At 43.3% G+C, this 27,338-nt stretch overlaps 1 protein-coding gene across 1 annotated transcript; it reads right to left on the reverse strand.

Moving 5' to 3' along the window:
- Positions 1–260: 260 nt before the first annotated feature.
- On the reverse strand, positions 261–24,416 carry LOC123993006 (CAP-Gly domain-containing linker protein 3-like). Its single transcript, XM_046294735.1, has 14 exons — positions 24,270–24,416; positions 19,893–20,045; positions 18,758–18,897; positions 15,725–15,818; positions 15,424–15,585; positions 14,906–15,024; positions 6,235–6,471; positions 5,060–5,195; positions 4,570–4,719; positions 4,226–4,360; positions 3,992–4,115; positions 3,687–3,754; positions 3,491–3,563; positions 261–3,357 (listed from the first exon to the last, which is right to left on the reverse strand). The coding sequence occupies exons 2-14, from the start codon at positions 20,023–20,025 to the stop codon at positions 3,303–3,305; spliced, it is 1,626 nt and encodes a 541-aa protein (XP_046150691.1). The 5' UTR covers positions 20,026–20,045; positions 24,270–24,416; the 3' UTR covers positions 261–3,302.
- Between the last annotated feature and the right edge of the window lie 2,922 nt (positions 24,417–27,338).

Genomic DNA, 27,338 nt, shown 5'->3' on the forward strand with positions numbered 1-27,338 from the left:
CAGCTTCTCGCGATTCTTCAGACGATAACAAGCACATTTGCTTTCTTTACTCTAATTTATGTTCACTTGAGGTCATAGGCCATTAGGCCTACTCACCATGCGCAAATATCCCCAAATAACAATTCATTGGTGGACATTTAATGTAAAAACTAAATTCAATTGTTAGACCTGAAATAAATGCACATTTGAGCAATTACAATACATGTCCGAGTGATTTACCTACCTCTAGTTGTTTGAACGAAAGCAAGCAACAGAAAATGTAGAAAACAACATAAACTTTTATTAGATTCATAGTCAGAGTTGTAATTATAAGCATTTTCATTCTGAGATACACTGTTGGAAAAAGAAACTTTCAGAAAATAAAGAGCATGCAATAACACTATAATAAACTATAAACTATAATAAATAAACACTATAATAAATCCAACATTACCAACATCCCCTTTACCTGTTTTGGGACACAGACACCAACACACTATAAAACTAAATAAAAGTACACTTAGTGAAATTATCCAAATATATTTTTAACAAACTGCTATGCCATGTCTATGAAGAAAATTAACCATTGTTGAGATCAAGTTTTAGAATAACATCATGTTTTTGTTTTTTAATAATGACAGTACACAACTTAATAAGATTATATCAATGTTCATAATGTTGAATAAACAAAAATTTGAAGAGTGGAGGACTCATCAATTTAGATTCTTGTCATGTTAGTTGTAGAGATGATAAAAGTGACACATTAGTGACATCTACTGGCATATTGTGGGACTTATTATGCTACTAGAGCGTAAAGGTCAGGCAATAACTACACCATTTTGGTCACTTTACTTGAGCATTAAATATGTCAACCAACTACTCAACTCGACCATTTAGTAAATATGAACAATGTTGCTATACTTATTTCTAATGACATTTTTCCAACATGAGTAGTAAAGACAAGACATGGTGATGTATTCATACTCATTATCAAGCACTTCAGCATGAGGCGAGGATGATTTTCTTATCTACTAAACAATGCTCACAATAGTAAAGAAACTCAGTCCTTCTTGACACAATATCATTTTAGTATATTTGGCTAACAGAAGATTTGAACAAAGTGAGCTGTCCTGACAAAGTTTGCAACACTTTGTGTTGACATAGTCACAATTCAATTAAATAAAACAGGAGAAAAGTTCCAATTGCCACAGGTTCCTAAGTATCCCATTACATGACTTTGAGGTGAGTTCCTGAATGAGTTCCTCTCAAACTGGATATACTAATGTCCCTTATTCAGATCAAATGAAGCTGAAGCCGACTCCCTCATAGCATCCTCGTTGTTCTGCGGCTCTCTTACAGACCTAGTCATAACCGTACGCTAGCAATATCAAAAACAACCACACATTGTTGCCTTCAGTTCCACATTGTTCAGTACCACATTGGATAAGTGGCGATTTCGGAATATGACATGGTGCACAGGCCCTTCCTGATAATGAGTATTTCTTGCCGTTTCACGGTGCTGTTATTAACACAGGATGCTCACAACGGTGTTCAAAGAGTGCAGGAGCAAGTTCAGGTGTTTTTCTCCTCCTCGTGATGTGCTTACATAGTGTTCAGTAGATAAAGACACTGTGTTCAGTAGATAAAGACACTATCCATATCCACACAGCTAAGTACACAGGTTAAATTATTTCTGTTTTCATGCACACTCGTAGGTTTTGACATTAAGCACACACAAGTTTAGAAGGTCAGATTTTTATCTAATGCTCACACTCACAAACCTACCAAAGTCTAACGTTGAGAGAGAAGGAGAGAGAAGCATTGGAGGATAGCCAACAGGGGGTGTAAACTGTGGTAGCACTGAGCTAGCCTGAGATGAACACCATTGCTGCAACAACAAACCTAGAGATGGGGTGGAGGCCACTGGTTTATCAAGAAATGTACCTTTAACAAGTATATTGTGGTACCCTTGTAGATTTCATATTTCTATAAACAAAATGTAACTGTGGGAAAATAAAGCTTTTTGCTAACAGTACGTTTAAGTTAAAGTTAAGCAAAAGTTATGTTATTGGTACTTCATGCCACACAATAAAGACAACAGCTTAAACAATATTAATCTAGGTGGTTTTCCCTTACATTACCTGCCATTACATTTTGGGGTTAGCAGGCATTTTGGTTAGCTTAACTTGGATTTGAGACCAACTGGCTCAAAGTGCAAGAAACACCTTAGACCAAGTTATGAAAGTCTTATTTGACCCAGTTATTGACAAAAGGGTGCTGTCTATATTACCACGATTTAAACCATTGCTAGAAAAGTGTCTTTCAAGGGTACAGAAGATATCTGTGCAGATAAAGTTCTCCTTCTGCAATTAAGTTGGGACATTATGATGACCATATATGTACGTGGTAGCATTACCTTTGACCTAAAACAGGTAACTAGTATTTAACAGGGCTCTGTCAACAAATTTAGTAGGCTACCAGAGACCACGAACCTTGTTTTTGTATCACCTGTGAGCATACTATAATTTACACAAGCCCATTAACAAGCAAATCAATATTATATACATCATTCCAATTGCATATTTGGGAAAATGCTCAGAGTGCAAGTGGAGAAATAGCAGATGTCGGAATCCTGAATAATATTAAACCCTGTTTACTTTTGAACATACAGCATCAGAAGAACATGACCATATGTTCATATCACATCTTTTCACAATAAAAGGCATGTTGATGTGCACATTTATTTGGAACACAATTTGACTCACACATCCAGATTTTGGATAAATCCCTTTAGCGCAACATGGCCATCTGCAGTCGGTTCACACTGACAGACCATGTATTACTTTGAGGCCCTTGGTCTCCTCTGAAATACAGGGAATTAGGATGAAGCAGCAGAAAAACAACAAAGTACAGCATCATGTACTTAGTCATTTGAAAGGTTCCCTAGTAGAAGCTCCATGGCATAAGAAGTTGGCTGACTGGACAATGGGTGTTGGCAACTTCTGAAATAGAGTAACTTACAAAAACTAAGTGATTATATCTATTAAATAATTGCTTTTGTAGGGTTTGTATCCCAGATTTCGGGTTACAATGATTTAGTCTCATTATTAGTGTTACAAACGGAATGCGGGATGTTAGTTAACATACAAGGCACTAGATTTTGCTATAGGACTGATTGAGATCATGGGGGGGGGGGCGGAGGTTCACTACTGTAATTCTGACAGCAACAGCCAGAGGAAAGCATAAATGAAAGATGGACATTAAGAGGAGGAGAGCAGTAGATCTTTTGAGGAGGAGGAAGAGGAGGAGGAAGGAGAGTGTGGTTAGGACTGCATCTCAGCACGCAGCATCCAGGGGAACCAGCAGCAGAACAGCAATCTGAGAAAGAGGATGAGCAGGAGGAAGAGGAGAGGGATTCGAATCAGTGGACACATTCATAAACAGGAGCTTATTTCTAATCTGCTATTTGTTGACTCAGAGACAACAGAGGCAGGAAAAGTAGAGGGTGTACCTTGATATTGAATTCTCAGAGGTGATGTCCTTGGGTGACCTCACCGTGTTGAATTTACGCCTTGGCTGGTTCACTAGAATAAACAAAGAACATCTTTGGATAGAATGCAGACGTGGGAGGAGAAGGTACAACATGACATGGGGTGGCGTGGCACGCTGGCTAACATGGCCGGACGGATTTGACCTTAGATACTTACTAGACACCTGGTGGACTTTCTTCACCATCGTGCCGTCGCCGATATGACCATCCTTTGGTCCGCAGATTCTGAGAGATTATTAACAGCATTAGCTAGTATTGTTCCAGACGGTCAGTCTGTTCAGAATGAACCTTTACAACTCACAACAGAGCATGTTGTATATTGTCTAGCTCTCCGTCTGAGAATGACCAATAAGCATGGTTACACAAGGTAACTGTAAAATGCTTTCTTATTAATAAAGTTGTTACATAATTTTATTTCCGGGTCCTTTTTTGAACCAAGCGTTAAAGTAGGTGATATGTTACCTCTGCACGCGAGATGGGGGTGCAAAGACGCCGTACTTGGGCATGCAGTTGAAGTAGCGGACACCAAAAACAGACCCATCATGCTTTCCTGTGGGATTCTCCAGCTCCACACCAAACCAGTAACCTGGACACACACACACCATCAATCATTAAACTTGACTAAACATCTATAATAATTTGTCAAACATTTCGTAAAAACATTGTTGCAGTGACTTGATTTCACAACAGACCCACCTGGGGCAAAGTCTGTCTTTCCGTAATAGCGTATGATTCCCTGCTTCACACCAGCAACCAGCACCTGATCTCCAAGTTCCACCTTCACCCCATCCGGGTCCAGACTGGCTACGGACATAGACTTCTTCCTCAGAGCTGACGGAGAAAATCAATCAAATGTTTGTTAACATAATATATAATAGTGTGTTATAACGTCTATGAGTCATGTGTTATTTATGTGCTGTGCTCCTATCAGAATGAATGCAATGGCCCTTGATGGGAAGACTCTTGTACCTCTCAATTTAATTCAATTCAAGGGCTTTATATTGGCATGGGAAACATATGTTAACATTGTCAATGCAAACCTTTCTCTCTCTCCATTATTTCCTTCTTTTCTTTCTTGTTCTTTCCTGTGACGCGGGAGAAGTCCATGCGGGGTGTCTTGGGTGTGGAGGTGACAGAGGAGGGGGCCAGCTCAACAGCTTTAGCGATTTTTGACACTGGAGCAAAGATACCTTCAGGACAATAGAAGTGATTAGAGAAAACACTGAAAAAAGCTGTAAGCTCAAATCAGGTTTACCACAGCTGTTTGTCTGAAAACTAGCTGTACACAAAAGTCATGAAATCAAGTCTTCTCTTTGCTCTTTTCTCAAGGGGAATCTTGACACACTTCAACAAAAGATTTAATTTAAAAAATCCCAAAATGGTCATGTGAAATAAGAAATCAAAATAAAATCAAGTGTATTTAGGGAGCCCTTCTTAAATCAGCTGATATATCAAAGTGCTGTACAGAAACCCAGCCTAAAACCCCAAACAGCAAGCAATGCAGGTGTAGAAGCAATAACAGGTGGTTACCCAGTTTGGGGGGGCAGATGAAGTAACGCACCCCTCCCACACTTCCGTCGTTCTTGCCCTCTGGCTCGTCCAGCTCCACCCCCACCCACTGGCCACTGGCGAACTCCGTGGTCCCACAGAAGCGCAGGGTGCCCGTCTGTGGAGGAGAGACTGTGTGAGGGCCAGGATTCAACATCAGCTCTGACAATTACCTCTGTTGTTTATGTTGGATTTTTACTAGCAAATTGAAATAACCTTGTTGCTCACCACAGGGGCCCATTGGAGAAAAAAACCCACATGATTTGTATTCTTGAAGGTGATACCAGGCAAGATTAAATAGTTAACAACACTTCTCCACAGCACTCAGACTTCTCTAGACCAGGGCAGCATACTGATTTGCTGTTTTTCTGTCATACTTGACTACTGACATACTAGGCTATGGTTAGTAGAGTAGTCTACAGATCTCAACACAATACCATGTTTTAAGTGGTTATATTGTGGTCAGTAGGACATACACTATATATGCAAAAGTGTGTGGGCACCTCTTCAGGTTGTTATAGCAGCAAAGGGGAGACCCTCCCACTATAAACGAGATGTTCGACGCGCAGGTGTCCACATACGTTTGGTCACGTAGTTTGAACACAGTGAGAGGTGCAATACAGCTGCACATTATAGACAGAAAATAAAACACACAGTTGAACTGCAGTGAGTGATGCATAGTTAATGTCAAATGAATGCATCAAGTGAGACTACGTCATTTAGTGCAGTCAGTAATGCAGTCAGTCATGGAAATACACCTGAAAACACAATTAAATGTGTTCAGTTACGCAAGTAGACACACAGGTCGAAGGGCTACCCACCTGCTTCAGGTGATGCAAAGCTGAGATGTCAATTTCATCACTGCTCGATTTTTTGGGGAGCTATACGTGTTAACACAAGTTGGAATAAATGTTTGCTAGAATTCACATGTTCTCTTCTCACACAGTACAACAAGCAGCAGGGCTCCACCACATAGGATGAATGCCTCGCACTGGCCATTTAAAAAAAAAGATAAAGATAATTGAAAGCCATTTAAATGGTCTCATGCACATAAACGTGCTCACAAAATTCTGCAGTTCATTTTAATTGACGGTTTCAAATCTTTGAGGCTCCCATTTCTCACCCTTTGCTTCCCAATCCCGACAAAACACACAGACCTTCATGTCGTCCAGCACCACACGGTCGCCCAGTTTCAGGCCGATGGAGGTGAGCATGAGGTTGCCAGGGATGTTGTCGTAGTTGAGCAGGGTGGCGCGGGGCAGGTTGCAGCTGAGTGGCACAGAGTCCAGCAGCAGCTGCTTCAGCTCCTTGGCCACCATGGCCGCCTCCGCTTTGTCCAGAGTCATGTCCATGGGGTCAGGGACCACCTCGGCTGGCCCCTGCCCTTTATCATTCTGTCAGAGAGAGAGAGAGAGAGAGAGAGAGAGAGAGAGAGAGAGAGAGAGAGAGAGAGAGAGAGAGAGAGAGAGAGAGAGAGAGAGACAGACAGACAGACAGACAGACAGACAGACAGACAGACAGACAGACAGACAGACAGACAGACAGACAGACAGACAGACAGACAGACAGACAGACAGACAGACAGACAGACAGACAGACAGACAGACAGACAGACAGACAGACAGACATAGGAGGGAGAGAGAGAGATGGAGAGAGATGAAGAGACATGAGGAATAAATTGGCATATTTTTACTGTTTTGTGTAGAAGTCATCCCTACATATAACAGAAAGAGCGACTGCACCTAAAAAGCAACTTCCCATTTTGAAAATGGCCTATGTGGCTTCGATATTAGCCATAAACATTTATTCTAGTGTCAAAATTGACTACAAAGTGTAAATGGGATAATTTGTCTCGTCCAAAACTGAGAGTTAAGAGATGATAGGAAAATATTGAATGTCACGGAATGAAGGCAAGTGTAACAGTTTTCCTTGGATTGGGTTTACTTCAATCCTGCCCACATGCCTACAGCTGGCAGCCCCCAAGTAATCATCAATTTGGTTGCGTGGCTGCACGAGACCTGATCATAATGTCCATGGTCAATTTGGTTTGACATTCGATAGCTCTATGGGGCTAGTTAGGGACCATCAGTAAATTACACAATGTGCACAGAACAATATTTGAAAATGCCAATAGCTCCAAATCGCTAACCAACTATAAATTGTAGAAATCCATATACAAATATTGCAATCATTTAATGAGACAACTAAAATATGTGCAACATGAAAATATTGTGTCATTTACATTGTGTAATTTATTGATGGTCCCTAACTAGCCCCAGCGGTATCTAATGTCAAACCAATTTTGCCACCGTCGCACACCAGCCAGCTGAAACTAAGTGGTGAAAGAAGTTGGCTAGCAATAGCTTTCCTAGGTGACTTCAAGACATAAGACCTGGTTAGACTGTTTCATGTTATCTAGAGGGGTGAGTGGCTGTAAGTGTGTACAGTTTCGGGAGAGTGAATGTACAAACCATACACTGCTTGCCACGTGAGAAAACACACAAAAGAGACACATATTACTCCCCCCCAAGACAACTCTGGTTTGGCTTCAGTCATTTCTTAATATCCAAGCTGAAAAAAAAAGCCATGATAATCGAAAACTTCAACAAGCATTTCTCAACCTCGGCCAACAGCTCAGCCCCCCCCCGCAGCTACTCGCCCAAGCCTCCCCAGCTTCTCCTTTACCCAAATCCAGATAGCAGATGTTCTGAAAGAGCTGCAAAACCTGGACCCGTACAAATCAGCCGGGCTTGATAATCTGGAACCTCTATTTCTGAAACTATCCGCCGCCATTGTCGCAACCCCTGTTACCAGCCTGTTCAACCTCTCTTTCATATAGTCTGAGATCCCCAAGGATTGCACAACACTCCGTGGCCTCCAACCTCTAAAACTTAGAAAGCTGCCGCAGTCATCCCCCTCTTCAAAGGGGGAGACACCCTGGACCCAAAATGTTACAGACCTATATCCATCCTGCCCTGCCTATCTAAGGTCTTCGAAAGCCAAGTCAACAAACAGATCACTGACCATCTCGAATCCCACCGTACCTTCTCCGCTGTGCAATCTGGTTTCCGAGCCGGTCACGGGTGCACCTCAGCCACACTCAAGGTACTAAACGATATCATAACCGCCATTGATAAAATACAGTACTGTGCAGCCATCTTCATCGTCCTGGCCAAGGCTTTCGACTCTGTCAATCACCATATTCTTATCAGACTCAGTAGCCTCGGTTTTTCTAATGACTGCCTTGCTTGGTTCACCAACTACTTAGCAGACAGAGTTCAGTGTGTCAAATCGGAGGGCATGTTGTCCGGTCCTCTGGCAGTCTCTATGGGGGTGCCACAGGGTTAAATTCTCGGGCCGACTCTTTTCTCTGTATATATCAATGATGTTGCTCTTGCTGCGGGCGATTCCCTGATCCACCTCTATGCAGACGACACCATTCTGTATACTTCTGGCCCTTTCTTGGACACTGTGCTATCTAACCTCCAAACGAGCTTCAATGCCGTACAACACTCCTTCCGTGGCCTCCAACTGCTCTTAAACGCTAGTAAAACCAAATGCATGCTTTTCAACCGTTCGCTCCCTGCACCCGCACGCCCGACTAGCATCACCACCCTGGATGGTTCAGACCTAGAATATGTGGACATCTATAAGTACCTAGGTGTCTGGCTAGACTGTAAACTCTCCTTCCAGACTCATATCAAACATCTCCAATCTAAAATAAAATCTAGAGTTGGCTTTCTATTCCGCAACAAAGCCTCCTTCACTCACGCCGCCAAACTTAACCTAGTAAAACTGACTATCCTACCGATCCTCGACTTCGGCGATGTCATCTACAAAATAGCTTCCAATATTCTACTCAGCAAACCGGATGCAGTTTATCACAGTGCCATCCGTTTTGTTACTAAAGCACCTTATACCACCCACCACTGCGATTTGTATGCTCTAGTCGGCTGGCCCTCGCTACATATTCGGCGCAACACCCAATGGCTCCAGGTCATCTACAAGTCCATGCTAGGTAAAGCTCCGCCTTATCTCAGTTCACTGGTCACGATGGCAACACCCACCCGTAGCAGGCGCTCCAGCAGGTGTATCTCACTGATCATCCCTATAAAGCCAACACCTCATTTGGCCGCCTTTCTTTCCAGTTCTCTGCTGCCTGTGACTGGAACGAATTGCAAAAATCGACTTTTATCTCCCTCACCAACTTTAAACATCTGCTATATGAGCAGCTAACTGATCGCTGCAGCTGTACATAGGTAAATTGGGTGGGCTATTTACCGATGGACTATCTCATCCCCATACTGTTTTTATTTATTTACTTTTCTGCTCTTTTGCACACCAGTATCTCTATCTGCACATGACCATCTGATCATTTATCACTCCAGTGTTAATCTGCAAAATTGTAATTATTCGCCTACCTCCTCATGCCTTTTGCACACAATGTATATTGACTCTTTTTTTATTTTTTCTACTGTGTTATTGACTTGTTTATTGTTTACTCCATGTGTAACTCTGTGTTGTTGCCTGTTCACACTGCTATGCTTTATCTTGGCCAGGTCGCAGTTGTAAATGAGAACTTGTTCTCAACTAGTAAATAAAGGTGAAATAAATCAAATCAAATAAATAAAAATAAAAGTTCAGCCCCCATTTAAGTTACCCTGAAATCATATCAAAGAGGACATGAAACCTCAACATGGTCACTCATTTTATTAGGTACACCCATTTAGTACCGGGTTGGGCCACCCTTTAACCCCAGAACAACCTGAATTATTCTGAGCATTCTAGATGTCGGAAACGTTCCATAGGGATGTCCGTACATGCTGACGCTATGGCATCACACAGTTTCTGCAGATTGGACGGCGGTAGATTCATGCTACAAACAGCGCATTCCATCTCATCCCTAAGATGCTCTATTGGGTTGAGGTCTGGGGACTGCTCAGGCCACTCAAGTAAACTGAATTCGCTATCATTTTCTAGGTGATGTTTTTCCACTCCTCAACTGTCCAGTGTTGGTGATCACGTGCCCACTGGAGCTGCTTCTTGTTTTTAGCTGATGGAGTGGAAAATGGTGTGCTCGTCTGCTGCAATAGCCCATCCATGACAAGGATGGATGAGTTGTGCATTCGGAGATGCAGCTCTGCACACCACTGTTGTACTGCAGCGTTATTTCTCAGTTTGCTGCCCGCCTGTTACACTCTTAGAAAAAAGGTGCTATCTCGAACCGTAAAGGGTTATTCGGCTGTCCCGATAGGAAAACCCTTTGAGCGACCATTTTTTGGTTGCAGGTAGAACCCATTGTGTTTCTACAGAGGGTTCAACATGGAGCCAAAAAGGGTTCAACATGGAACCCAAAAGGATTCTACCTGGAACCAAAAAGGGTTCTCCTATTAGGAACAGTCAAAGGACCCTTTTGGAAGCCTTTTTTCGAAGAGTGTAGCTTGCACAATTCTTACTATTCTCTATCGACCTCTCTCATCCTTTTGCTCCTCCCTTCCTATCGGCAGAAACTCAAAGGGCAGTACCCGTGCTAAGGTCTATTTCAATGCTGGTCAGACCAAATGGAATCCATACTTCCAGATTGTTTTGATCACGCGGACTGGGATATGTTCCGGGTAGTCTCTGAGAATAACATTGGGCAAATACACGGATACGGTCACTGAGATCATCAGGAAGTGTATATTAGATGTTGTACCCACTGTGACTATTAAAACCTACCTAAACCAGAAACTGTGGATAGAAAGCGAGAACCACATTTAACCATGGCAAGGTGACTAGGAATATGGCTGAATACAAACAGTGTAGTTATTCCCTCCGTAGTTCATTGACTACATTTCAGCATTCAACACCATAGTACCCTCCAAGCTCATCATTAAGCTAGAGGCCCTGGGTCTGAACCCTGCCCTGTGCAACTGGGTCCTGGACTTCCTGACGAGCCGCCCCCAGGTGGTGAATGTAGGAAACAACACCTCCACTTCGCTGATCCTCAACACAGGGGCCCCACAGGGGTGCGTGCCTAGGCCCCTCCTGTACTCCCTGTTCAGTCATGACTGTGTGGCCATAAACGCCTCCAACTCAATCATCAAGTTTGCAGACAACACAACAGTAGTAGGCCTGATTACTAACAATGACGAGACAGACTACAGGGAGGAGGTGAGGGCCCTGGGAGAGTGGTTCCAGGAAAATAACCTCTCCCTCTCCCTCAACGTCAACAAAACAAAGGAGCTGATCGGGACTTCAGGAAACAGCAGAGGGAGCAAGCCCCTATTCACATCAACGGGACAGCAGTGGAGAAGGTGGAAAGCTTCAAGTTCCTCGATATACACATCACTGACGATCTGAAATGGTCCACCCACACAGCCAGTGTGGTGAGGAAGGCACAACAGCGCCTCTTCATCCTCAGGAGGCTGAATACATTTGTCTTGGCCCCTTAAAACCCTCACAAACTTTTACAGATGCACAATTGAGAGCATCCTGTTGGGCTGTATCACCGCCTGGTATGGCAACTCCACCCTCCTTAACCGCAGGGCTCTCCAGAGCGTGGTGCGGTCTGCACAATGCATCACCGGGGGCAAACTAACAGGACACCTACAGCACCCGATGTCACAGGAAGGCCAAAAGGTTAATCAAGGACATCAACCACACAAGCCACGGGCTGTTCACCCTGCTATCATCCAGAAGGCGAGGTCCGTACATATTCATCAAAGCTGGGACCGAGAGACTGAAAAACAGCTTCTATCTCAAGGCCATCAGACTGTTAAACAGCCATCGCTAGCCGGCTTCCACCCGGGTATGCAACCCTGCACCTTAGAGGCTGCTGCCCTATATACATAGACTTGGAATCACTGGTCATTTTAATAATGTTTACAAACTGCTTTACTCATCTCATATGTATATACTGTATTCTATTCTATTGTATTTTAGTCAATGCCACTCTGACATTCCTCTATCAATGCCACTCCGACATTCCTCTATCAAAGGTTAGTCATTAAAACTTGTTTTTCAACCACTCCACAAATTTCTTGTTAACAAACTATAGTTTTGGCAAGTCTACTTTGTGCATGACACAAGTAATTTTTCCAAAAATTGTTTACAGACAGATTATTTCCCTTATAATTCACTGTATCACAATTCCAGTGGGTAAGAAGTTTACATACACTGTTTACGTACCCCAGTTTCTGTGTTCTTTCTGCTTCCTGAAATTCCCCCAAGCAACTGATTGGTCGGCCCCATTGCTAATTGGAGCTGACCCCGCCCTCTCATCAGAGGATATCCCCTTTACAGCTGTATATGAGCCAGTGTTCCTTTGTTAGGAGAGAGCTGAGGGTGATAGCCTGTATAGGTTGTTTTTTTAGAAAGAGATTTGGTATGTACTGTTAGTTGTTGCTGAGAGAGGTGATTAGTGTGTCCTGTGTTGGTTGTTGCTGAGAGAGAGCTGATTAATATGTCCTGTGTTGGTTGTTGCTGAGAGAGAGATGATTAATATGTCCTGTGTTGGTTGTTGCTGAAAGAGAGATGATTAATATGTCCTGTGTTGGTTGTTGCTGAGAGAGAGCTGATTAATATGTCCTGTGTTGGTTGTTGCTGAGAGAGAGCTGATTAATATGTCCTGTGTTGGTTGTTGCTGAGAGAGAGCTGATTAATATGTCCTGTGTTGGTTTTTGTACATTGTAGCCACTGCTTTTAAGGTATGTGTCTCCACATAGGAGGCAGTGCTTTTGATTTATTGAAATTGTTTATTTATGTTTGTATTCTGTCCTTGTTCCCAGGGGGGGAAGGCACCTAGGGAGTGCTTAGGCAAGAGGCCTGCGGGCATACATAACCCGTAGTATTTACTGTCTATACACACTAGGTAAGACCTGGGTGGACCATCCCCTGTATTTTGGTTAGTGCACCAGGTGGTGCTAAGTTAGGTGGGTAGGCAGGTAAGGTAGAGGGGGCTTTGACATTAACTTGCTGGTTCCGTTCAGCCCCTTTTCCTGAATTACCGTTTGACGGAATAAATTCCCAGTAAACAGTAAATGCTCTGCCTTAGTCATCCTTACTCTCACCTAAAGTCTCATAACTCTTTTGCTCCACGGGGAGTTGAGTTGTAGCAGGGTGTTGCGTGCGTAACAACACTAAGTTGACTGCCTTTAAACAACTTGGAAGATTCCATAAAATTATGTGATGGCTTAAGTTGCTTCTGATTGACTAATTGACATCATTTGAGTCAATTGGAGGTTTACATGTGTATGTATTTAAAGGCCTACCTTCAAACTCAGTGCCTCTTTGATTTTCCCATGATGTCATGCAATCAGCCAAGACCTCAGAAAAAAATGTAGACCTCCACAAGTCTGGTTCATCCTTGGGAGCAATTTCCAAACGCCTGAAGGAACTACGTTCATCTGAACAAGCAATAGTACGCAAGTATAAACACCATGGGACCACACAGCCGTCATACCGCTCAGGAAGCAGATGCGTTCTGTCTCCTAGAGATGAACGTACTTTGGTGCAAAAAGTGAAAATCAATCCCAGAACAACAGCAAAGGACCTTGTGAAGATGCTGGAGGAAATGGGTACAGAATTATCTACATCCACTGTAAAACGAGTCCTATATCGACATAACCTGAAAGGCCACTCAGCAAGGAAGAAGCCTCTGCTCCAAAACCGCCATAAAAAGCCAGACTACGGTTTACAACTGCACATGGGGACAAAGATTGTACATTTGCAGAAATGTCCTCTGGTCTGATTAAACAAAAATAGAACTGTTTGGCCATAATGACCATTGTTATGTTTGGAGGAAAAAGGGGGGCGCTTGCAAGCCAAAGAATACCATCCCAACCGTGAAGCACTAGGGTGGCAGCATCATGAAGTGGGGGTTCTTTTCTGCAGGAGGGACTGGTGCATTTCACAAAATAGATAGCATCATGAGGGAGGAAAATTGTGGATACTGTATATTGAAGCAACATCTCAAGACATCAGTTAAAGCTTGGTCACAAATGGGTCTTCTAAATGTACAATGACCCCAAGCATACTTCCAAAGTTGTAGCAAAATGGCTTAAGGACAACAAAGTTAGGGTATTGGTGTGCCCATCGCAAAGCCCTGATCTCAATCCTATAGAAAATGTGTGGGCAGAACTGAAAAAGCGTGTGCGAGCAAGTGTAACAGTATAACTTTAGACCTTCCCCTCACCCATACCCGGGCGTGAACCAGAGACCCTCTGCACACATCAACAACAGTCACCCACGAAGCATCATTACCCATCGCCCACAAAAGCCGCGGTCCTTGCAGAGCAAGGGGAACTACTACTTCAAGGTCTCAGAGCAAGTAACGTCACCGATTGAAACGCTATTTAGCGCGCACCGCTAACTAAGCTAGCCGTTTCACATCCGTTACACAAGGAGGCCTACAAACCTAACTCAGTTACACCTGCTTTGTCATGAGAAATGTGCCAAAATTCACCCAACTTATTGTGGAAAGCTTGTGGAAGGCAACCTAAACATTTGACCCAAGTTTAAACAATTTAAAGGCAATGCTACCAAATACTAATTGAGTGTATATAAACTTCTGACCCACTGGGAATGTGATTAAAGAAATAAAAGCTGAAATAAATCATTCTCTCTTATTATTCTGACATTTCACATTCTTAAAATAGTGGTTATCCTAACTGACCTAAGACAGGGAATTTTTACTAGGATTAAATGTCAGGAATTGTGAAAAACTGAGGTTAACTGTATTTGACTAAGGTGTATGTAAACTTCCGAATTCAACTGTATGTCTGTAGTTAGTTACCATGAGAAAGAAACCTACTAAACAGAGGTCTAGACAGTCAATAGTGCTCTTACCCTGACAGTGGGGTTGGCTCCATGCTCTAGCAGACACTGGACTGATCCCAGACACAGGTTGGAGGCAGCGATGTGCAGGGCTGTGCCATGGTGGAAGTCACTGCAGGTGGAATTCAGTACTACAGAGACAGTACAACCAGGTTCAGATCAAATCAATCTGAATTTGATTTCCAAAGACAGCTATTATCTTCGTTTCATTCTGAAAGCGTAACCAACTTCTTCTCTTAGGAGTCTCGTGTGGTGTTTGAGCCACATGGTCCATAGACAGGAGAATAACAATGAGATGAAATGGCCCCAATCAATGGTCAGTGTGGAGGAGCAATGAGAAATCAATGTAGGAGTTAATGAAATGGCCTTGGGTCAAGGCTGGTATGGTCTTGATGGAGTGTTAGTTCTGATTGGAAGTCTAGGGAGGGTTAGTAGGAAAACAGACATACAGGAGCATGCCAGAACTGACAAGACTGACTATGTTGTTAGTTGGCTAGGTAGACTACATGGGTTGTGTTGATGCTACTCACCTCTAGGTTTGGAGGCCTTGAGGAGAATGCGAATCAGCTCTGGCACGTCGAAGTATGCAGCATAGTGCACGGCGTTCATGTTGGTCCAGCGGCTGCGGAGACTGACGTCTGCCCCCAGGGAAATGAGCTGATTGGACAGCCTGAGGGCAGCGGCAGGGTCACCTGGATGGGGTCACAAGATGGACAAAACTGGTAGGAAACTACATTGAATCTTAAGCTAAAAACACTTTATTTTATGAAAGCTTTATTGAGAAATCAGACACTTGAAATGAACAATCAGTTCAAGGTTTGAGAGTCTCACCAACACCATGGGCTCCGGCTTTGCAACTGTAGTGGAGCAAAGTCATGTCTGTCAGTCCATCACGGTCATTGACATGGCAACCACGCTTCAAGATCTGTAAAAGGAGACAAGAACTGTTCAGTGAACTGAGAGAGGGAGAGAGATGCTAGGGGAAAGGCAGAGAGAGCAGTAGTATCATATGCCTTTTTAAACACTATGAAACACTGAAAACACCACACATACAGACTATAGGGCTATAGCCTCTCATCTCTCTGAGAGATGCTTCCTGTGCTTATCGTAGCCACATTAGCAGGATGAGCCATTCACACCCAATTCGCACAGACGACACATGTCTGTGAAGTCTAATGATGGGGAGTCATGAGATCCTGCTGAGTCATGAATTAAGCACTACGTTTATTTTCACTGCATTGCAATTTCATCAGAGGCTATCATTGCTGAGTAGCATACATCAACATGAGGAACTGGCATCCATTTTGGATAGGTAAAACATTTGAGGGACACAAATATTGAAACAATGGCAGTCGTTACCCGAAGTGACATTAATTTACTATGCTGTTTCAGCTGAATATCTAAGCTTGTACTTGGTACACTGAAAATAGTACAAATAGGAGTTAATAGCAAACTATTCATAGCAGCCTTTACAATGTTGAATAACCTCCATCAATGTCTTCCTGAGTGTAATGCAAAGCCATAATCCCAATGGTTTAGATTGAAGAAGCAGTGAAACTCCAGTTAATTAGCTCTTTCCTCTGATGCCAGCAGATAGCAGTGACAGGTGCCGAGTGACAAGTGAAAAAGGACCCATCCGGATTCCTGAACAAGTCTAGCAACTATCTCGGGACAGTTGATTATCCACCAGTGTCAATCAAGAGAGACGAAATGAGCACACTCTCCTCAAGCCCTGACATTATGCCTTTTCATACAGAGACATGTAGTCCAACTGAATGAACATGATATTATCAGACAGGTCCTCTCTTGAGGCTTAACGATGACACCACCATGCACACTTTCATGATTCAACATGGATTCTATAAGATGAATCTCTGTAGCTGCAGTGCTAACACGAAGCTAGCCTTACACATCTGATTCAACTCAATTTAGGACTTTGTTAGGTTGAATCAGGTGGGTTAAAACTGTGATTTGAGCAAAAGCCTACACCCACACAGCCTTTTGTAGATAAGTCAATGCATCTCTATTAATAAAAATACTGTAAAATGGCTGAGGGCTGAGGTTGTTTACTGACAGTGCAGCGGCGTGGTTCTTTGCTCATATCTGACAGCCTGGTCTGATTTAGAGTCTGTCTTAGTGCAGAGCCTGTATGGGTAATGGAAAGGACCTATTATCTCAGCCATCAATCACAGCCATCACAGCGTCCTGGGGGACACCCAGGAACTGAGGCTGACTTTACGATCAGTCCTAACACTAAAACTGCATCAATAAGAGGAAACCGAGTTAACTAAGAGTGTGTATTTGTATGTGTGGATACGTGTGTGTGTGTGTGTGTGTGTACATGTGTTTTTATGGGGCATATCTTCCCTCTCTCCAAGACAGTAGAGCGGGATTAAGAAATTAATCTGAAACTTGAAGTATGCATACTTTATGTTGATTCACAACCCACCCTCATCACTCTTCCTCTTCAGGGTTATGAGAGTTCCTACTCCCACGGTCACATTACCACTACTCACATTGCAGTAATGGTTGGTCCTGAGCTAAAGATGTGCACTTTCATCTAAGCAACAGCAAAATAAAGGGAATCAACTGAAACATAAACTACACCTTATATGACCTTATAGTAAGGTGCTTTTTTTAAAAGCACACTAGTAGAGCCTCAACTTTGTTGTAAGTCATGGGTTGTAAGTCATGCCTCCAACTGAACCCAAATCCTCCCGTTCCATGTTCTCTTCAACTAATGACTGTATCAGTGTATTTTGTTTCCTGTGTATATTGTATTTTGGTTGGAGTCCTGTATCTTTGGTGCACTATGCAGTAATATACTGTATCTGACTGTTATATACACAGTAGAAATAAAGAAGAAAAGTATTTGGTTCCAAGCACTGAGCCTTGTGGGACGCAAAATTCAACTTTGGAACATTCAGAAGATTTGTTACCAATACTGATACGTTTAGGCAAGGGATGGGCAACTTGTGTCCTGCCACTTTTGTAGGCTCACGGATCAATTTCCACAAAAAAACTCAGAACTTTTAGGAACCTAGTCAGGATTTCATCTTGTTGTTGCGAGTTAGAATATTACAATACACAAGGTGCAAATTTGGTTCGTGCATCAGAAGTCTTTCTCCTGAGATATCAGTGGGACAGTCACTCAATTATTCCATGTCAGCTAACATTTTTTAGATTGGTAAATTTGTCTAGCCAGCTATGTAAACTTGTAGTAATCATAGCCGAATTACTGACTGTGGGGCCCCCACTGATTCTCTTAGTCACTCTCACTCAGATATCATACTAAAAACTGCAAACATTTCTCTCTACCTTATGGCACAATGTGTAGAATTGCAGGACATTTGCTGTAAAACTGCGCATTTTTCTCTCCTGCACCATGGTAAAAACGAGTAGAATGGCATGAAATTAGTTATAAAATGGCAAAATATTCTACCTGCCCCATGGACAAATGTGTAGAATTGCAGCAAATGTGCTTTGTAACTGCAATATTTTCTTTATGCCCCATGGTAAAATGTATAGAATTGCAAGAGATGTACTGAAAAGGTTCATTTCTGCTGTCAAGAGAAGCAAAATGTTTCGCTCAGGAGGTAGCCCCCCCCCCCAACAAAGTTTTGCTTAAGGCCCCCAAAAGGCTAGGGCCGGCATGTGTGGGTATGAATGTGGGAACGCAGACCCGTGAGCCACTGCGCCCCACATGAAGAGTTCAGATTTCTTGTTGCCCCCCACCCAATCAAAGTTGCCCATCCCTATTCTAGGCCTACAGATTTCTACATATATCTGTATGTTTCTGCCAGTGTTGTGTGAGCTGTAGTCAGGCCTGTAGTCTGCTGAAAGTCCTTACTGGCAGTAACTCACCTCGTTTCCGATGAGGTCGATCTTGTGCTGGACCTGTGGGACCCACTGTCGGATGATGGCGAAAAGCTCTGGGATGGTGGTGCGCGGATCCAGCAGGATCTCCAGACACGCAGGATCATTTGGGTCAAAGAATGTGAAGACTGGAATGGTAAGGAAAATGCCAACAAGATTATTACCCTCCTCATGAAATCAGTATGAAATGTGCCTCTCTTGCTATTCTTCGTTCTTGTCCAGACAGCATATTGACTCATTCTGAATGTGTGACATTAAGTATCATACATATTTTTATCTTGTAAAAATGTAATTTGTATTTTGGGTTGTATTTTTCAGTAGGCCTCTTAGTGCGCTCTATTTAATTACTTATGGAGTTCTCTCTGTTGAACATCCAATCGTTCTGTCCTGTCTGAAAGCACTGTTTCTATAAGTAGCACGAGGTAGATTGAAACCCTATCAAAGTGGAAACGTTGCACTGAAATAATACAATCATTCTTACTTTGTTTTTATAACACACCATCATAATAGATGCGTTGAAGCTTGTGGGCAAACTGAAATGAAAAGCTTTACATCACACTAGTCTGCAGAAAACACTCACATTCATTGGCAGAGAGTGGAATAAGTCCAGCAGTATCATACTGTTTGCATATAACAGCCCCAAAGCCAAGAACCATCTACTAAAATAATCAATAACATGCTATAAAAGTCCTTGTTCACTTATTTATGATAATATACATTTCATTAAATATTTTAATCATGTTTCTATGAATCTGCAGAGGTTGTTTTGACCAGGCAGTGGTCTGTGCTTGGTGAAAGGCTCTTTGTGGATCGAGGCTACAGTAGCACACGTCCCAGAGCCCAAAATCCACTGTTACATATAAAGCAGTGTTGGGTAGGGTGCATTAACAAAGGGCCTGGGCCTGTATTCACAAAACATCCCAAGGTGCTGATCTAGGATCAGGTCACCCCTATCCATATAATCGTAGACAAGATAGTAGCTACTAACAATTGGATACCACGAAATTGGGGAGAAAAAGGGGGTAAAAATAAATAAATAAATAAATAAATGAAATAAAAAGCACTCCTACTATGAGACACTTCCTGTGAATACGGGCCCTGGAGCCTGAGACCTAGGACCCACCATAGTCTTTGGGGAGGGGGGCCTGTGCAGATGGGTGGACCATGGGCCTCTTCCGGGGCTCATGAACTGGGCTCTGGTGCTCAGAGGCAGGCTGGGCCTCCTCCTCCACCTCGGCAGTCTGCTCTTTAGTCATTCTGTTAGATGTTGCCAGGCCTGGAAAAGATGAACATTTCTTGAGTGGCGCTTCAAAACAAACAGTTCTATCGCAGGTTTCTCTGAACAATTGTCATACGTCTGTGACTCAGCCAAGAGTCACATGAAGTAGTTGCTTATAAGAGTCTTGTTCCCATGACAGTCTCTCTACTCTGGCAAGTCTATGCCTTGCAGATGCCCCTCCCAGAGCAGACAGGCTCTATGTTTGGCTCTAGGGCCTGTGAGAGACGGTCACTAGTGACTCAATGATAACTGCACTTACTGACAAGAGATGAGGAGATTCAGGGAGCAGGCAGACTAACTGGCAGGCTAATTTATTGTACCATTTCAGTGCATGCTAATGCTAACTCTTAATGTCCATCATTGAACTGGAAATAGCTAATGGGCTGAGCTATATTTTCCAAATAGTATATGCAGAGGCATATCTCGCACATCCGTCCCATGAGAAATCAGGGATGCGTGTACTGTACAGTATGTGTTGGACATTGCAGCACTAATTTCTTAAGTGCTGCTGAACAAACTGTAAAACATCTATCTAAAAGCCCTATAGTATCAATATACCAACGCTAATGCAATTTTGTATACAACACAATGGACCCTTTGGCCTATAACATTCATAGACCTGACTAGATTTCCATCCTAAAATAAATGTTCACACTCTCATCTAGGGTCAGAAAATAAGTTATGTGTATGTGTTTATAAACACCCCTTTAGAACAGAACCAATAACCACTTTTTATCCCAACATTGAAATGGGAACAAAGTCTATGATAGTGGAAATTATTCACTCCAAAGGTTTCTTCCTCCAAAGTCTGACTGCACAGTGAGCACACCCCATGTAAAATTATTCATCTGCCAAGTAATCTAATACATGGACTAAATTGTCCACCCATGCCTCTGCTAAGCCTTTTGGATTTCGAAAAAAGTCCAGAGAGAGGGGAGAAAGAGAGAGAGGGCTAATCACACAATCAGTAAAAGCCTTATCCTGTTGCGCAACTGTGCTACTGTATCATTCTACCAACTCATTGTCCCAAGAACTATGGGGTCAAACAGTGAGGCAAAACAGAGGCCATATATTGGTCTGTGCTGTATTCATTAAGCTTAGAGAAACTACATTAACAGAGACCGATTCTTCTGTTATACAGACATATACTCAAAGCCAAATGAACAACCCGCACTCAGGCAGATACCACCCTCCTGATACTCACTCTACGAGTTGCCTGTTGCCTTTAGTTGCATCATATTGAGGGGGATTCCTAGTCGTGTTTGGATATGGATAAATAAGATGGATACACAGCCTGTAAAGGTTTTCCTCCTCTTCGTCTGAAGAGGAGGTGTAGCAAGGATCGGACCAAGATGCGGCGGGTTAGTGTCCATGGTTGTTTATTTAAAAAACATAAACTGAACACTAGGAATACAAAATCAATAAACGTGAACAAACCGAAACAGTACTGTGTGGCAACAAACACAGACATGGAAACAAAGAACACTAAGGTCAGGGTGTGACAGTACACCCTCCCCCCCCCAAAGGTGCGGACTCCTGGCCGCACACCTAAACCCATAGGGGAGGGTCTGGGTGGGCGTCTGTCCACGGTGGCGGCTCTGGCGCGGGACGTGGACCCCACTCCACCATAGTCTTAGTCCGTTTTTGTGGTCTCCTAGGAACGGCGACCCTCGCCGCCAACCTAGGACTGGCAACCCTACTAAAGGGCCCCACTGGACTAAACAAACTCCTCTGGACTGAGGGGCAGCTCCGAACTGAGGGGCAGCTCAGGACTGAGGGGTAGCTCAGGACTGAGAGGTAGCTCAAGACCGAGAGATGATTCAGGACCGAGAGATCGCTCAGGCTGGTTGACGGCTCTGGCAGCATCTGGCTGACTGCCGGCTCTGGCGGATCCTGGCTGACTGACGGCTCTGGCGGCTCCTGGCTGACTGCCGGCTCTGGCGGATCCTGGCTGACTGACGGTTCTGGCGGATCCTGGCTGACTGGCGGCTTTGGCGGATCTAGACTCTAGCAGCTCTGGACAGGCGGGAGACTCTAGCAGCTCTGGACAGGCGGGAGACTCTAGCAGCTCTGGACAGGCGGGAGACTCTAGCAGCTCTGGACAGGCGGGAGACTCTAGCAGCTCTGGACAGGCGGGAGACTCTAGCAGCTCTGGACAGGCGGGAGACTCTAGCAGCTCTGGACAGGCGGGAGACTCTAGCAGCTCTGGACAGGCGGGAGACACGCACAGGAAGCCTGGTGCGGGGGGCTGCCACCGGAGGGCTGGTGCGTGTAGGTGGCACTGGATAGACCGGACCATGCAGGTGCACTGGAGCTCGTGAAGCACCAAGCCTGGCCAACCTTACCTGGCTCGATGCCGACTCTAGCCCGGCCGATACGAGGAGCTGGAATGTACCGCACCGGGCTATGCACCCACACTGGAGACACCGTGCGCTCCACAGCATAACACAGTGCCTGCCCGATCCCGCTCGCTCTCCGGTAAGCACAGGAAGTTGGCACAGGTCTCCTACCTGGCTTAGCCACACTCTCTGTGTGCCACCCCCCAATACATTTTTGGGGCTGCCTCTCGGGCTTCCTTGCCAGTTGCGTTCCCTCGTATCGTTGGCTCCTCTCTCCGGCTGCCTCTGCTCTCCTCGCTGCCTCTATCTGGTTCCCATGGTAGGCGATCCCTACCAGCCAGGATCTCCTCCCATGTGTAGCAACCCTTGCCATCCAAAACGTCATCCCATGTCCAGGAATCCTGACATTGCTGCTGCTGCTGCCGCCTCTCCTGCTGCTGCCTGTTACCACGCCGCTTGGTCCTTGGTTGGTGGGTGATTCTGTAAAGGTTTTCTGGTACTCAGAGGTGTAGCAAGGATCGGACCGAGATGCGGCGTGGTAAGTGTCCATGGTTGTTTATTTAAAAAAACATAAACACTATGAATACAACAACAATAAATGTGAACAAACCGAAACAGTACCGTGTGGCGACAAACACAGACACAGAAACAAAGAACACTAAGGTCAGGGTGTGACACAGCCAAGATAGATCACGGCCTGGGTGATTTGGGAGCAACTGTCCCCGTGCAGTTTGTCACGTTACCTACAAGCTCCTACATGTCTTTTTATTTCTTCCTTTAGTTATAGACTTTCTTTACCGCTTCCCACCATTTGCTGCTGAATCAATAGCCATTGCAGAATGGGTGATAAAACACATTGCCTGACATCCCAAAAGGATTATGTTGAAACAAAGGGTATCCATGATATAGCGTCCAATGACTAGCAGATAACTATACCTGTGCAGTGCAGTACCTGTCACCTATTATGACTATACTGCTAACAGAGTCCAGTAAAGGCAGCCATCATCGTCTCCTCCAAGTTGATCGGCTCCTCCTAGTTCCTTCCCCTGATCTGACAGTAGTGTGTTTCATGAATGAAGTCTCAGTCACAGACAGCATTTTCCTGGTATAGACGTTATGTATAATTAGCATGAGCACATTATTTGTTTAATTAAATGAGTACTGTATACAACTAAGTCTTATGCAATAGTGCTCATATGAGTCAACCAGATGTATACATTTTTTTGGAGACAAATACATTCAGATAGCAAAATAGGAGAAAAAGAAAATGGTGCGACAAACTTGACAGATTTTGATATTCTACTCAATCCCCACTGTAATGGAATGAATAGCATTTGATCATTTGGCTGGGTCACACTAATGACAAGAACAATAGGCCAGAGCTGTATTTTTGAGTTATTGACGATAAATAAAAACAACATATTAGTGTTGCAATGAGCAATAATGCAAATGTGCATATCACATCGCCCAACAACGTGTATGATAACAGAGCTCTTGACAAGCCTATATGAGAAAATGTGTCAATTCGTGACTTGTGCGTAGCAGAGGGCGTGTACTCAGCCAACGAGGAAAAAAACGCCCCGTTGGCAAACAATGAGAAAGATGCTGGAGGAGGTATATACACATGGCATGTGCAACTATTAATTTGATCTAATAACAATGCGCTGACGTCTTATGTTTGCGCTTATATTATAAAATGGGCGCAAAAAAAACATCTGCCCGTGAGAGTTCATGGAACAGTGTTTCAGAGCATCTCCATCTTTCTAGGCTCCGTATCAAGACAAACACACCGGCTGTGAAAAACACAGACGCAAATAAATCTAATCAAACTAAATATATCCAATAATTTGAATCTTATATGCATGCATGGTATTCATCTTACCTCAAAACAAGCCTTGTCGATTATCTCAAGCTTTTCCTCACTGTTCAGCTAGATGAGAACTGCAATGGTGCTGAAGATGCTGCTGTACTGCTGCGAAGGTCTTTCTCTGTGCCTGCGTCACGGGCGCGAGCGCCCATGGACCACAACGTTGGCTACCATTGTGTGTGTCCTTCCTAGGCACACGAATTCGCCTAGATACCACAGTCAGATAATGTGCTATATCTTAATAATTCATGAAAAAAACGTATTTTTGATCTTAATTTAAGGTTAAGGTTAGATATAAGGTTACACACGGTGTGGTTAAATTTAAAAAAAACTTTTTTTCTATATAGAAATATCCGGGGTTCAGACTTTGTGGATGTGGTAACTAGTTACAATCATCTTCATAATGCCAAACAAAGCCATCATTAGAAACATCCCCATACACACATAAAACGAGTAGGCCTATATAGACAAACATAAATGTATGAAAAGTAAAATCAACACGAAATAGCCTGTCTGCACCTTGTTATATCCCTCTTCAGCCCACTTTTTATTCTGATAATAATTCTAGACATAGTTTTTTTAGCCCCATATTATTTCAATGGATAGTGCATTTAATGGCTCTATGTTTATAAATAGTAATGGTTTAATAATGATAAATTAAATAAACTACTAAGCCCATTACAATAGACACAAAGTTTGTCTGCAAAATATGAAGTAAATCCATCTTTAGTCGAGTGGAGGACAATGATAGCCTACACTTTATGTGAGGAAAATGATAGCCTACACTTTGATATGTGAGGATGCTGTTCACTGACTACAGCTTGGCCTTCAATAAGCTCATCACAAAGCTCACTGTTACGTTGGCTCCCTCTCCGGCCTCTAGTTCACCAGGCAGCTCGTTATGGCGCACACATCACCTCCCTGATTTCCTTCTCTATACATGACACTCCCTTTGGTTCCTTCCCCAGGTGTTATTGTTTCTATTCCAGCGTTAAGTCTGTGCGTTGTTTGTGTTTCTTGTTTTGTTTTATTTTGCGTTTATTTATTAAAAACACTCACTCCCTGAACTCGCTTCCAGACTCACAGCTCACATCGTTACACTCACGATCCTGGGACTGAACTCCTCCCTATGCAACTGGGTCCTGGACTTCCTGATGGGCCGCCCCCAGGTGGTGAAGGTAGGCAACACTACCTCCTCCACACTGATCCTCAACACGGGTTCCCATAAGGGTGCGTACTCAGTCTCCTCCTGTACTCCCTGTATACCCCAGACTGCATCCCGGAGTCGCCTCTTCACTGTTGACATTGAGACTGGTGTTTTGTGGGTACTATTTAATTGTCTTCACTGTATTTCTGATCAATTTTATGTTATTTTAAAGGACATTTCTAAGTGACCCCAAACTTTTGAACGGTAGTTCTTCCATGGCCTGCATACTCACTAGACATGTGTGATGTGTACAACAGCGTGTTCCAGTTCCCGCCAACTTCGCACAGCCATTGAAGAGTGGGACAACAATCCACAGGCCACAATCAACAGCCTGATCAACTCTATGGGAAGGAAATGTGCTGTGCAGCATGAGGCAAATGGTGGTCACGCTAGATACTGATTGGTTTTCTGATCCACGCTCCTACTTTTTTTAAAGGACAGTAACTGAATTTTTCCAGTATAATATAGGTTCAGCAAATCCCCTTATTGTTTGGGATACCTTTAAATGTACCTTCAGGGGTCATTCAATTCAATATTAATTTAAAAAAAGCAGTTTCTGGCTACAGAGACAAAGACTAAGAAGGGAAATCCATGAACTAATAATACAGGTAGATAGCAATAAAAACGATTCTACAGAGATACAAAGTAAGTTAGAGGGAAAACAAAAAGAACTTGAGGAACTTATTCTAATATAATCTATTACAAAAATGAAGCAAACTGGATGGAATATGGAGAAAAATGCACAAAATTCCTCCTCAATCTCCAATACAGGAACGCTAACAAAAATAATTTGGTCAAACAAAGAAGAGCCAGCCCATTTCTTCAGGTCTCCGACTGGATATTTTGGTTGAGATTTACCCGGACATTATTTCCAGACGCACAACTATAGAATATAATTCGACTCGTGATCAATTTGATCGCTTTTTTGACGTTTACTAATACCTAAAGTTGCATTACAAAAGTATTTTGAAGTGTTTTGTGAAAGTTTATCGTCAACTTTTTTAATTTTAAAAAATGACGTTACGTTAAAAAGCGCTATTTTTTTGTTGATCACACACTCTTCATAGATCGATATCTAGGCTATATATGGACCGATTTAATCGAAAAAAGACCCCAAATTATGTTTATGGGACATCTAGGAGTGCCAAGAAAGAAGCTCGTCAAAGGTAATGAATGTTTTATATTTTATTTCTGCGTTTTGGTTAGGACCGGCTACCGCAAAATCTGTCGTTTTAGATGAAGTTCCAGTACTTTTGGGTGCATGCTATCAGATAATAGCTTCTCATGCTTTCGCCGAAAAGCATTTTACAAATCTGACTCAGTAGCTAGATTCACAACGAGTGTAGCTTTAATTCAGTACATTGTATGTGCATTTTAATGAAAGTTAGAGTTATCAAAACTATACGTGGCGCACTTGAAATTTCTGCTGATTTGATCCCCACAGCGGGAGCACTTCCCTAACAAGTTTTTAACTACTCCTATAGAAATGGTAGTCGGTCAGGTACTCAGCAGGAAGGTCTGATTTATCTATTATTAATGTCATGTTTTGTCATTTATTATCTTGTCTTGTCCCTGTGCTTCCTTCTATTCGTTTCCCTCTGCTGGTCTTATTAGGTTCTTTCCCTCTTTCTATCCCTCTCTCTCCCCCTCCCTCTCTCACTCTCCCGCTCTCTCTTCTCTCTATCGTTCCGTTCCTGCTCCCAGCTGTTCCTATTCCCCTAATCATCATTTAGCCTTCCCACACCTGTTCCCGATCCTTTTCCCTGATTAGAGTCCCTATTTCTCTCCTTGTTATTCGTTTCTGCCCTGTCGGTTCCTTGTCTTGAATTCACCGTGCTGTGTTTGTGTATCGCCCTGTCGTGTCGTGTTTTCCTCAG

This window comes from Oncorhynchus gorbuscha, linkage group LG13 (assembly GCF_021184085.1).
Source record: "Oncorhynchus gorbuscha isolate QuinsamMale2020 ecotype Even-year linkage group LG13, OgorEven_v1.0, whole genome shotgun sequence".
Lineage (NCBI taxonomy): Eukaryota > Metazoa > Chordata > Actinopteri > Salmoniformes > Salmonidae > Oncorhynchus > Oncorhynchus gorbuscha.

Coding starts and splice junctions, on each gene's coding strand:
- LOC123993006 (XM_046294735.1), bottom strand. CDS start 20,025: ATGACTAAAGAGCAGACTGCCGAGGTGGAGGAGGAGGCCCAGCCTGCC. Junction 15,819..18,757: donor TCGACCTCATCGGAAACGAG/GTGAGTTACTGC, acceptor CTCCTTTTACAG/ATCTTGAAGCGTGGTTGCCA. Junction 5,196..6,234: donor TGGTGCTGGACGACATGAAG/GTCTGTGTGTTT, acceptor TCTCCTCCACAG/ACGGGCACCCTGCGCTTCTG.